We start from the raw sequence: 13,188 nt of genomic DNA, 5'->3' as shown, positions 1-13,188 counted from the left end.
CACTACATGCCATGAATGAATATTTTCATAACAAAAGAGAGAAAGGAAAGCCTCAACCCACCTCAAAGTAAGAACAATCTTTAAGATGAAGATGATGGAGGTTATCAGTAAATGAGGGAATGAATTTACAAAATAAGGAGGGAGTGAAAATTAAATTCATCAAACAAAAAATTAGCATAATCTGTGTGATCCATTTTAAAGATGCCTTGCTTCTTTCCAGCATCGATGCCACAAGAAAAGTCTAGTCATCAGGTCCCATAGCCCCTAGGGAAAAATCCAGAAAACCCTTTCAGGTGACTAATTTCGGCCAAAGGAATTGAAAAGATGGGCCCAAAACTTGCATTGAAGAAAAAGGGCAGTCTTTGTTCTCTTCACTTGAATGCAAAATGCAAACTTGCTGTAGACACAGTATGGAAGAAGTAGAGCATTTCATTGGAGATCAGATCAGTAAGGGAATGTCTAAGGAAAGGTCATAGGCTTTACTGGTTTGGAGTGCTATGTAATCTCCAGGCCTTGATTCCTCCCTATCTCTGTTGCATAATTGCATTTCTCCTTATTAGATTGTTAATAGTTGAAATTGGTACATTTGCAGAAATGAAATTTTCTGTATGGCCTGTTTGGATCTTTGGGGTTTATTAAGTGTCTTTTGGTCATTTTTTAACCGTCTCAGCTGAAAAAGAAAAAAAGACACAAATAAATGTTCTTCCAACTCATTTAATGAAACCCTTGTTTTCTATAAATTTATTCATGTAAAAACTCATCCTGATTATACAAATTTCTGATAATAGTACAATAAAAACCATAAAAAGCTCAAGTTATTGCCAAACCTCCTGCTTGGGTCCCAGCTTAATATACTGGGGTGAGTCAGCAGACACCAAAGCAGGTTCACAGAGCTTCAATGCAGTATGTAGATCCTTCAAGTGCCCCCATTTGGGCTCCCTTAGCAAACCTATATGAAGAAAATAAATATTGCCAATAGAGCCTATGAATAATGATTTTGTAGGCTTTATACAAAATAATGACATGGGACTAGGTAATATTAAATGTTAGCCGATTGTAACTTTTTTTTTATATCCGTGAGTGTCCGAGCCAGTTTACGTGCACCTCGACTAATCTCACAGCCCACCCGCCTGACCCTACATCATTTGGGTGTCAAAATAACCCATAGGATATTAAATCTTAAGTAGGTGGTCACCATGGATCTAACTCATGACCCCTTCGCCCTATGGCCTTTCTTTATGTTCCCACTACGTTAGCAGATTGTAACTGAAAGTAACAACTAAAGCTTATCACAGAAAATCTGTTTCAACCTAAGATACCTACCATACTCATCAATTGGAGAGTCATAATCATAGCTAGTAATATAAAATGGGCCTCCAGCAGTACGGCCAAAATTTGTTCCACCAAAGTACTGCAAATGTTGAGAAGTACGTTTAGTTACATCATTGAATAAATGCAGGATATAAACAATCTGATGATTCCATAGCCCCAAAAATAAATATTTCACATTTTTCTCCAATAAAAACATGGTTTCCTCAAGGAAAACAAATTTCATTGCTCACCTATAAAAACATAATATCATCGAGGAATATGGAAGTACCAGTGTGGTAAAAAAACAATTAAAAAAACAGAAATAACCACAAAGAATAATTTGATACCGAGCCAACTTACAAGCCCCAAAACTAACCATTTAATTAGAAAAGAAGGTGAAATGTTTGGAAGTCCCCATGAAATTCTCACCCAAATCGATGTGCTGTGCACAATGTTTCAGCCTCAAAAGCATAAAAAAATCTATCATAAAGAATTATTTTAGTTCCACTCTCTTTACTTTTCATTTCACTTTAATGACTTCAACTGGTTTTAGATATAGTATTCCATCCTCATTTGTGATTTGCATTGTAAATTCTATCACTGTCATTCCATTATCTCCCATATAAAAATATATATATTTCATTATACAGAGAAGGAATAATGGCCATAAATATATTTCATTATTTAGCAGAATCAAACCAGGGACTGATGTTTCCCGATTCGCTACTCTTTGTAGTTTCTTTCTAGTAAATAAAAGGTGTTTCTTATAAAATAAGATCACCTGTAAAAATTGAATTCCTCAATACGGGGAAAAGAAATGACAGTATGAGATGGTATGCATGACACATGGAATCAATGTCCAACCATCCAAAAAAAAAAAAAGCGCACAAAACTATGTCATGCTCCATTCTTGGAACCGTCTTCAAAAGATTTCATTAATATCTAGTAATTGGCAATGTTTCAAATATCCCCAAATTACAGTCATCTCACAAACCATATAATAATTCTGAAAGCTCCCTTCGCGTTGGAAGAAGCGGGCAACGGAGAATGCAAGATCTTCAACTGGCCTATGGGGTGTTCTCTCACCCCATGATGTAAACCTTCATAAAAATGAAACGTTTATGCCACTGAAATTATTCAATAGAACAAATAATACCCTCGATTATGTAAATCTGATATATGAACAGAACAATTCATGTTTAGCTGAGGACAGATGGTATTCTACTACGAAAGGTTTTGGTCAGACTTCTAAACTTTCAACATTTTGTTCCCTCCTTGGTGTTTTCATGGTAGCAATTTAGAAACAAAAGAATCTTTCCATGGATGAATGAGAACTACAAATTACAAAAATAGTGGGAGAACTGAAAGGAGGGCCCAAGGCGTTTACGAAAAACAACTCCAACCAATACAAAAATAAAATAGGACTTTCTAGGGGTAATTCTCTGCCTTAAAAATATTATGATTTCTTTCAATCCAAACTTTCCACGAGAAAGTATAAACCAGAACTTCATAGCACCTTTGGCTTCTTTTTTAAAGGATTACAACATAAACAATAATAGTAATTAGAAAAAGAAATTATACTTCAATGAGTTAAACAAGTAGTAGTAGTAGTAATAATAATAATAATAATAATAATAATAATAATAATAATAATGAAATAAGTAGATAAATGACAAATGGTAGGGTAAACATAATCCTTCTAAAAATTAGAAAACTATACCATCCATCCCAATTTTCCGTCCAGAATATGGGTTTGCTTGGAGAATTTGGTTTAAATCCATCACAATAGTAACCATTGCATGAATTTATCTGTAATATTACCAAATAAACATAAGTTAACAAGCTTCGGATTTCAAGATTTCAAGAAAAAAGTAAATACAAACTCTTGTCAGTTCATTATAGACAGAATTTTATTGACTGGTCTTAACCAAACAAGTTATATAAACTGATGTTTAAGCTACAGTTAGAATTTTATTTTGTACTTCAGAACTTCCAAACACACACACATACACTGCACACAATGTCTTAACTCATAAAATACATTTGACAAGATGCTTTTTAGTTTTTAAAATCAATTTGGAGAGGTGAAGAACAACAACAATATTTTGCTATGTTTTCTAATAGTTGCTCAGGAATAATCATCAACTTTTTTTAAATCGATGTAAATCTATTGCATTCTTGAAGTCGGTATCAAGAAGATGTAGATAAAATGAAAAAGAAATCTTCACAAACAAAAGTTTATATTAAAAATTAATAGAAAAAGGATTTGAAATTTTGGTCTAAATAAAAATTTTCATAAAGTACACCAGACACCCTCAGTTTTATTGCCTAACATATGAAAGAGAGCTGAAATTTGAGTATATCGGCTAAAGATTTTACAATGGTCGATGGAGCATCCTTCTGCTGGCACATAACCCATGGAACCTCAGCACCAAGGCCTAAAGCCATGTTGGCAACCCATTTAATATACTCCTGTCCTCTTTTTCCATATGAGCTTTCAATATTTCCATATTCATTTTCAACCTGTTATTTAATTTAAAAGAGTGGCAGTAAGAATGGAATTCGAGGTAAAAGAGGCTACGTCATCCAACTATAGCGGAAATTTTGGCAAAATGAAATATTCACATGCTATAAGAAGTCTTTTTAAAAAAAAAAAACGAAAACAAACTTTTCATTCATATAATGAAAAGAAACTATTGCTCAAAGTACAAAGCTCAAAATAGAATAATAATTCAGAGGTTAAGGAGCAGCAGGTGCACCAGGACATCTCAACTAGGTTGACACCCCCGTAGCACCCTTATCATATCCATTTACAAGATGAAACTATCAAACAAAAATAGAGACTATTAGTATTTACAAAGAAGATATAATCCCAGTTGAGGCAAATGCCCTGGATAGAATAATCAACAAAAAACTTAGATTGAGAGCACCAAGAGGAAGCTAATAAGCGGGCTGATCCAAATCTGTTTGACCATTTGATAACCTTGTTGTGGAATACTCTTTAGTTTTGTTCAAACCATAATTCTGAAATTAAAGTTTTAACCGCATTTGACCAAAGAATTTGTGTCTTGGAAAACAAGATCGGTCCAGTCAAAATATGGGAAACATTACTGTGAATGTTCTGTCCAAAGACCCAATGTAGATTGAAATATGAAAAGAGATTCCTCCAGCATTTTCTTGAATAAGGACAATCAAAGAACACATGTCGTAAGTCTTCACTACTTGCTAGGCATAAATGGCAGATGGTGGGTGAAAGATAATGAGATTGAAGTTTGTGTTGCAACACTCCAGAGCAATTAAGAGATCCAAAAATTAAACCCCAAACCAGAATGTTGATTTTTCTTGGGCTTTTGGACCAGAGGGCCTGAAAAAGCTCTTTTTCCAAAGGGGAAGATGAGTTCGAGTGCTTTGATAGACGAATTCAATGCCCACACCCTTGCATCAGCCCTTTGGGTTGGTTTTTTGCCTTCCAGACAGCCCATTAATTGCTGGAATTCTGAGAATTCCTCATCCTTTAGAGGCCTTCGAAATAACAGATTCCAAGAGTAAATTCCCAGGTCCCAATGTTCACTAATGATATCTTTAGGCATTGTAGCAACACAGTAGAGATGAGGGAAGCGTTCTTTGAAAGCAATGTTGGAGCACCACGGGTCAAGCCAAAAAAAATGTTGGTTCCATTTCTCAATTTGAAAGTTGCAAACGATTCAAATTTGATCCATGTCTTGGATATGCTAATCCAAGGGCTCCTTAGACTCGAGCCATGTTTCCCCGAGGTATGCCAAAAATGAGGGTCCACTCCATGAATGCTCTTTACAAATTTGCTCCATAATGAGTCGTGTTCTTTAAGTGCCAATTCCATTTGAATAATAATGCGAAGTTCCTATTCTGCAGGTTACCAATTCCGAGGCCACCATCATGCAAGGCTTTAGAGACTCTCTCCCATTTAACCAAATGATTTATTTTGCTACCCTTCTGACCTTCCCAGAAAAAATTGTTCATTATTCTCTCAATTTCAGAAATTATGGAGCAAGGCATTTGGAAAATGGACATGTAATAGGTTGGCATATTTTCCAAGAGAGCATTCCAAAAGGTTAATCTTCCCCCTCTAGATAGGTTGTACCTCTTCCAACTATCAAGCTTCAGATGGATCTTGTCCACAATTAGCTGCCAAAAAGACTTCTGTTTCGGATATCCACCAAGGGGTAATCCTAAGTAAGTAAAAGGTAGTTTTCCAGCTTTGTAATTGAGTCTTGAGGAGGTTGAAATCAGTGTATCTTCATCAATGTTGACTCCATACAAAGCGGATTTGTCCCAGTTTACCTTTTGCCCCGAACACCATTCAAAGAAACTAATTGTTTGAATAAGTTTGTCCAGCATGTTTTCATCATATTTGCAAAATAATAGCGTGTCATCCGCAAATTACAAAATTGACGAGTGAACCTTGTCTTTTCCTACCAAAAAGCCTTCAAACAAACCACTATCATGTGTTCTATCAATAAGAGCGTTAAGAACTTCACTTACTATGATGAATAAGAAGGGTGATAAGGGGTCCCCTCGGAGAATTCCCCTTGTGGCATGCAACCTCCTGGTCTTCCATTAATAAAGACGGAGAACTTTGGGTTATTTATGCAACCCACAATCCATTCAACCCATTTTGCATGAAATCCCATTACAGCAAGGATTTTTTCAAGAAATGACCAATCCACACGGTCAAATGCCTTTTCTAAAACTAGCTTTAGGATCCAACCCTTCTTCTTCTTTGCTCAATAGTCCTCTACGGCTTCGTTGGCAATGAGGACCGGGTCTAGTATTTGTCTTCCCCCAATGAAAGCACTCTGTGTGTTTGATATAATGTTGGGCATTACCTTTTTCATTCTCTCAGCTAAGACTTCGGTTAGAATTTTGTAAGAGGATGTGGTTAGGCTTATTAGCCTAAAATCTTTAACATAAAGTGATTCTTCCTTTTTTGGGATGAGGCAAGTAAAATTTTCCTTGTTGCAAGCGTTGACCTTCCCATTTTTGTGAAATTCCTCAAACATTTTCCAGAATTCATTCTTGAAACTAGACCAATATTTAAGGAAAAATTCAATTGTATATCCATCAAGACCAGGGGCTTTGTTTTTTCCAAGGATGGTTAAGGCATGTTTAATTTCCTCATCATTAAAAGAAGCAATTAAAACTACATTCTGGGCTGCTGAAACTTGCTTCAATCTGATTTCTGAAGGAAAAAATCTTGGGCCAGGCATTCTAGTGTATAAGGAAGAGAAAAAACTCAAAATTTCTGACTCTATATCCCAAATGGAATGTATGACTTCCCCACTGTTTGATAATATTTCTGTAATCAAGTTCCTTCTTCTCTTTGCTGAAAGAAATCTGTGAAAAAAGTTGGTATTCTCATCTCCCAACTTCAGCCAATTCAATTTACTTTTTTGAATTAGGTTTCTTTCTTCAAGAGAATATAAAATAGGGAGACGTATATCTAGCTCAAATGGTGCAAGAGCTTCTCTTTCAACCTTTGTGTCAAAAAATCTAGCTCTGAAAGCATATCTTTCACCTTACGCTTCCTTTCCTTTCCAAAATTAGCAAATTGAGGCTTAAGAACCTCTTTCAAATTTTGCAACTTTAAACTTATTTTTTCTTTTTGCAAATTGAGAAGTCTAATCGCTTCAGCTTCCAAGGACATGATGAATCTGCAGTTAAAAGGACGTACGACTCTGGAACTTCATAAATGTGAGGAGTGCAAACGACAGGCATTTTGAGTAGCTCGAGGCCTGCCACCGTAGAATTCGCGTTGGACCCATCAAGGCCCAACCTATAAATTTCATCTCCTCCGACTGTGAGTCCATTTGATCTCATTTGCAAACAGAAACCCTAGAGCACTCTGCATACCAGATTGTTTCCCTCTTCCTAAAACCCTAGAGAATTTCTAGTTTTCTTTTACTCCGGCATCCATGACAGACAACTCTTCCCAGCCATCTTCTTCACCCTCGGAAGCCCAACTCTCTATGCGAGAGGCGGCATTCCTTGCAGCCAGTCGTCGTCTCGCCGCCCAGCCACACACCATCCCTCGAGTCGCCAGAAGACCCCGGCGAAATCCCTTAGCAGCCAGGCCACTCCATTTCAAAAGGGGGCAGAGTTCTGAAAGCACCCCACTCCCAATATTCTCCTCTGAAAGTAAAAAGAAGAGACAGGACGATAAAGAGGTGTTTGGGAGCATTCTCAGCAACTTGGAGAAAGGAGGAGGACTACCCGAAGTTGGGGTTGTGAACCAACCAATGCCTTCGGAGGAGGCGATGGAGGAAAAGTCAAGGAGAAGCGCTCTGGCCATCTTAGATCCTAAGGAAATTGCTAATGCAGAATCTTATGAGGGACCCATCAGGGTCGCTTTGAAGGAAGCGATGGCAGAGAAGCAACCGGAAGTGGCTGAGGAGAAGAAGAAGAAAAGAAGAGCAAAGAGAAGAGGGCTGAAGGAGATGAGCAAGCCCATCGAAGCAAAGCAGAGAAGAAAATCAAAGAGAAGGAGGATGAAGAAGATGAGGAGGCCAAGCTGAAGAAGAAGAAAGAAAGGAGTGAAAGAAAAGAAAGCAGGCAAGAGGAAAGGCGCCTGAAGAAGGAGGAAGAGAGGAGAAAGAGGGCTACAAGCCCAGAGCTGGACGGAGAATCCACCTCCGTGAGGGAGGACAAGGGGGAATCAGCGCAACCTGCAACACCACAAACGGTTGCGACTGACGAAGGAGAAGATGTAGAAATCACCCCCTTGACATGGCGTCACAAGGAGAATGCGCCGCAAGGATCAACAATTGACCCTCCAATTTTGATAGATGCGTTAAAAGAGCAGGAGAGGAGAAGAATGGAGGAGGAAGAGAAGCAAGAGAAAATGTTGCGAGCAAAACTCATCATCGCAGAAGGTAATCGAAGAAGAAAATTACAAGATGAGGAGGTGCGTCGCAACAATGAGATTGTGGCAGAAGAGGAAAGGAAAAGGCTCGAAGAGGAACAGCGCATTTTGCTGGCCTCCGAGCAGTTTGAAAAAGAAATTGAAGAAGAAGAGGAAAGGAAGAAGAAAAAGGAGAAGGAGAGGAAGCGCTGAGCAAACGTTTAGCGCATAAGAGGGAAGAAGGGCAAGGAAATTGCTGAACGGGAGAAGGAGGAACAACGCAAGGCAAGGGAAAGGAAACAAAGGCAAGAATCCCGCCTTGCGTTGACTAAAGAAAAGGGCAAAGCAGTTGTAGAAAGTAGCAAGCCCACGGTGGCAAAGGGGCGTTCATCGAAGAAGAGAGAAAATGATGATATGCTGATGGAGATGGGATTTTTCCCCGCGCCAACGCCACTAACAGACCTGATTACAAACGTTGTACTGGAGCACGGATGGGAAACATTTTGTTAGTGCCCAGCCATCGTAATTCCAAAGGTAGTGCGCAACTTCTACAACGGACGGCTACATGGCACCAAGAATGTGGTGACCATAAAAGGGCAAATGGTGTCTTTCAGCGCAAAAGACATCAATGAATTATTCTTGATGAAGAGCAACCCAGATGCACTGGGTAATAAAATCATTGATGATCCTTCTGAAGAGCAGATGGAAGATGTGCTGCAAACATTAACGCAACCGGACACTAAGTGGACGGTTTCATTAAAAGGCATCAGAACTCTAACGTCCAAGACACTGCTTCCCGAGGCACGGCTTTGGGTATATTTGGTAAAACGGCAACTCATCCCGACTTCTCATGACAAAACAATTTCGAGGGATCGAGTCATGGCAGCATATTGCATTGCGCGCGGCATTCCATTCGATGTGGGCCAGTTGATCGCAAGACAAATTCGAGGTTTTGTGGGACACATAAGAGGGCAATATTTCTTCCCATGGACCGTCTCAAGTTTATACCTAACAATGGGTGTAGGCATTGAGGAAGAACCCCATGACTGAAGTTCATGGCCTCATAAACGTCAAGATTTTGAGGTTGCTCCTCAAAGATTCCCTACACTGCCCCGAATTCCCATTGAAGAGGCCCGTCATTGATTTAAATGCGCCGCAGCAACCCAAGCCAAAGAAACAGCACAAAGATGACAAAGGAAAAGGGAAAATCCAAGACTCAACAACGCAAGGATCAGAACCCTTGGACCCTTTGCCTTTGATAATTCGCCCTCCAAGCCCTCCCGCACAACCTTCTTCTTCCCTTCCCGAGCATTTCACCAACCTTCTCCTTGCCCCTGATTCTCCAACCGCATATCCAGTAGCTCCATTCTCACCTTCAGCATCATCATCGCAACTTCCCCTTCCACCGCCACATGTTGATGACCCACGCAATTTGGTGAAGGCACTTCTGCCCAACCCCAAAACGTCGATGGCGAAACATCGCAGGCACAACCTACCATTGCCTCCTTTGCTGCTGCACTAGCAGATATGTGAAACCTTCTTGCCCAACAACAAGAACTCTTCTCCTAACAACAGACCTTCTTTTGCCAGAGAATAGATGCGGTACATGAGCAAGTAGAAGATTTACAACGCAATGCTGCAATGACCAGGCAGGTGATGATCAATATTCAACGCAACATCTATACAATCCACCTGAATCAGAGGCAACTAGCGGAGCGCAATCATGAGTACTTTAACTTCTTAACAGCGTATTTTCATGGTCCCATGGTGCCTCCACATCTCCAGTAGCATCTACACTTTGAAGAAACTCCTCGTGTACCTCATCAAAATCCTCCACCAAAACCTCCTCCTCCTTAATAACTTTACATTTTTTTTTATTATTGCGGTCATTCTTTTATTTATAACTTCATTTATTATTTTTCTGTGTATAGAAGCCAATTCTTTGATTCTTTGTACATGCAAAAATTTTGTATTGCGTTAATTGTAATTCCTTGTGTACTTAGTTAATTTTCAATACAGCTAAGTAACATTTCTTTCAAGTACGCAATAGCCTCTTCTTTATTATCCTCTGTCAATTTTGCGATGTTCTCAATCTTTTATTTTGCGTTATTTCATTGCGCTGCGATGATGTATAATATGCATACACTTAGGAACATTTCCCACACTTTATATTTTCTAACTAACACTTAGTTAATTTGTAACTACAGCAATGCTTTACCTTTTATCCTTCAAAATTCTGCTTAAACCTTCTTTTTGAGATTTTGTCTAAGTGTTTGTCTATTCTGTCCAAACAACGCAATGAGGACCTTGCACATCTCTAAATTTGGGAGTGGGGAAGGTCTGAGCAGATGAGATCAAGTGATGCGGTCATTAAGAAAAATGCGCTCATCATTACAAAAAAAAAAAAAAATTAATTAATCCCAACCTGATAAGAGTTAAGTTGTGAAAGGAGCCTGCTCGTAGTTGGATGTTCGCATGACACCCGTGGGAGCAAACCAAAATGAAGGTGGGTTTCCAATAACAACGCAATATGAAAAGAGAAAAATGCAAAAGAAAAATAAAAGAAACAAGAGACAACTCCTTTGAAATTCATGAGTTAAAATTGAGATTGGCACACAACCGTAGTTGGATGTTCGCATGACACCCGTGGGAACAAGCCAAAACGAAGGATGTAACCATGATCAACAGTCTCTAATAAATGACGCAAAGTTTCACCACCGCATCCAAACGCATTAAGTTGTTTTGACAAGAGGTAAACATTCTTTTTACAACTAGAAAAGCATTTTTGAGCAGAAATTTGTAGTATAGAAGAACAAAGTAGGGCTTTGTTATGAATTTTCAAGAATAGAAAGAAATTGCGATGTTAAGTAATGTGTCTAGGTTGAGCATTCGGAGCAACACATCGACGCAAAATTTAGGATAGGAATTGAGCAATATTGCCTTAGTAGAAGATATACTTGAGGACAATCATATATCTAAATTTGGGGGTGTGATAACTTGTAGAAATACAAGTTATTTATACTGTTTTATTTAGATATTGCGGTCAAAAGAAAGGAAAGTTGCGTCAATTGTATGGAAATTAGCTAAGAAATGCGAGAATTATAGATTGTCGTCAATACACCCACTGACACCATTGCGATGGTAGAAAAGAATATTTCAAGTCCGTTTTGCAGGAAATCAAGTCACCGTATGCGTTCATGGCTCAAGATAAAAAGAACAACGCATCTACGTCGCATTGCACCCATCATAGGAATGAATAGACGATCAACGCAATGAAGGCGCATGCGACAATCGATCAAGAGCTAAGCGATTAACGCAATTTCAACTACATGCGGTAATCAAAAACAACAATGCATGAGGGCAAATGATCAAAGATGTGAAGAGCAACACAAAAGCGGAGGATTCTAACGCGTGTACAGCTGACCGTTGTGCATTTCTGAAGGGATTGATTGCATAACAGAAGGAATATTCACTCCACCATTTCCGGAACTGCCTTAACAATAAAGTGGGGACCACAATGCAGAGAGTCAAAGTTGAGCCTATAAATAGCTCCGGCCATTCCACTGAGAAAACATGCTTGAGTACAGAGAAAAGTGTATATACTGATCTAAAAGAGAGACTGGTTGAGCGACTAATCAAAGTAGATCCGGGAAGAATTAAGAGACAAGACCGAGAGGTGAGTCTCAAGGCAAGAAACCTTCCGATCCCCGCCGTTGAAGCTCTGTATGAAGGTCACTTCTATCGAACGAGCAAGCCTGAGAGGGAAGCTCTTCTCTTCATCCACTCCAACGCCGGCAAGCAAATCCACCATCCAGATCTGTGTCAAGATGTTGACACTCTTCTGTATTTGTTTCTATCTCTTTATCATCAATTGTATTCATCTTCTTAGTCTATCATTCACACCATGTATCAGACGCTTAATTCTATAATTAAATGTTATGATCATTTCCATCTTCGTCTCTTTGCCTATTTCCGTTCATCCATATTTCACTTTCTTCACGATGTTTTCTTAATCTCTTGGATAATTAGCAATAATTGAGCAAATGAATTAATTGGGTTAAGGAAATAATTATGTTTAGTCAAGGTATGCTAGACGGCATCTTCACCTGTGAGAGCAGAAGTGAAGATGGCATTCCGCCTATCGAGAGAGGGTTGGAAGAATGCATTAACTAAAGCGAAAAGTACTTCCAGAGATGGAAGCAACCTTGCGTTCACCACGTTCATCCCTGTTTCACCATAGAGATATGGAAACGCGACTGATCACTGAGAGGTGTACGCCAAGGGAAAGCGGAACCTTAGTTGTATCTTTAACGCAATTAACAAACTTGCGATGTTTGTACTAATTATTCTTTCTCTTTCTGATTCATCCATTAAGCCTCACCATCGCATACCACGATCCTTTGTGTAAACTTCACAGTCAGTCTCGAACTCAGCATCATGTATATCATGTATCTTGTATCTTGCATCACGTTTGCTTAGGTTTATTTTTATCGCAATTTATTTTATTACCGCAACTTTAGTTTATCTGCACAATTTTACTTTACCGCAATTTACTTTCCTGTATAAATACACTCTTTATTAATTATAAAAACTGGTCGTATATATCACAAATGTAACACATTAACGACAACAATCCCTGTGTTCGACCTCGGATTACTTTGAGAAATTTGCGTTGGAATTATACTTGATTTCAACGCAAGGAAACTTGTGACAACGCATAGCATACTACAAACATTTCATTAGAAGTAGCATTGCATAAAATGTGCATGAGCAGCAACACAGCATAAGATTACATTTTGCGTTACAAGTTTATGGCAACATGAGCTTGTAGCACATCATCATGCATGCACATTACATTCACCATTTCAAGTCAACAGTCACCCAACAAATATTCTTGCAAATAGTTGTGAATTTAATTGAAAGCGAACCCTTTGGCCTTTCATCCCACATGAGTAGCAACCCACCAGATTTGCCAAAAGCTTCCACCAAGGTCCATCATA

General features: G+C 38.8%; 1 protein-coding gene across 6 annotated transcripts in view; it reads right to left on the bottom strand.

Moving 5' to 3' along the window:
• LOC120066981 (beta-galactosidase 9) overlaps nucleotides 1-13,188 on the bottom strand; it is a 39,552-nt gene that overhangs the window by 21,521 nt on the left and 4,843 nt on the right. For all 6 annotated transcript variants that reach the window (XM_039018354.1, XM_039018321.1, XM_039018347.1 and 3 more), the window contains 5 exons: nucleotides 3,691-3,834; nucleotides 3,032-3,120; nucleotides 2,306-2,411; nucleotides 1,324-1,411; nucleotides 828-949 (listed from right to left, as the gene is read on the bottom strand). In XM_039018354.1, the coding sequence (XP_038874282.1) occupies nucleotides 828-949; nucleotides 1,324-1,411; nucleotides 2,306-2,411; nucleotides 3,032-3,120; nucleotides 3,691-3,834 (549 nt within the window). The remainder of the gene's footprint in view (nucleotides 1-827; nucleotides 950-1,323; nucleotides 1,412-2,305; nucleotides 2,412-3,031; nucleotides 3,121-3,690; nucleotides 3,835-13,188) is intronic.

This window comes from Benincasa hispida, chromosome 1, assembly GCF_009727055.1.
Source record: "Benincasa hispida cultivar B227 chromosome 1, ASM972705v1, whole genome shotgun sequence".
Classification (NCBI taxonomy): Eukaryota; Viridiplantae; Streptophyta; class Magnoliopsida; order Cucurbitales; family Cucurbitaceae; genus Benincasa; species Benincasa hispida.
Note: the sequence above shows the minus strand (reverse complement) of the source record. Positions and strands in the feature narration are given on the sequence as shown.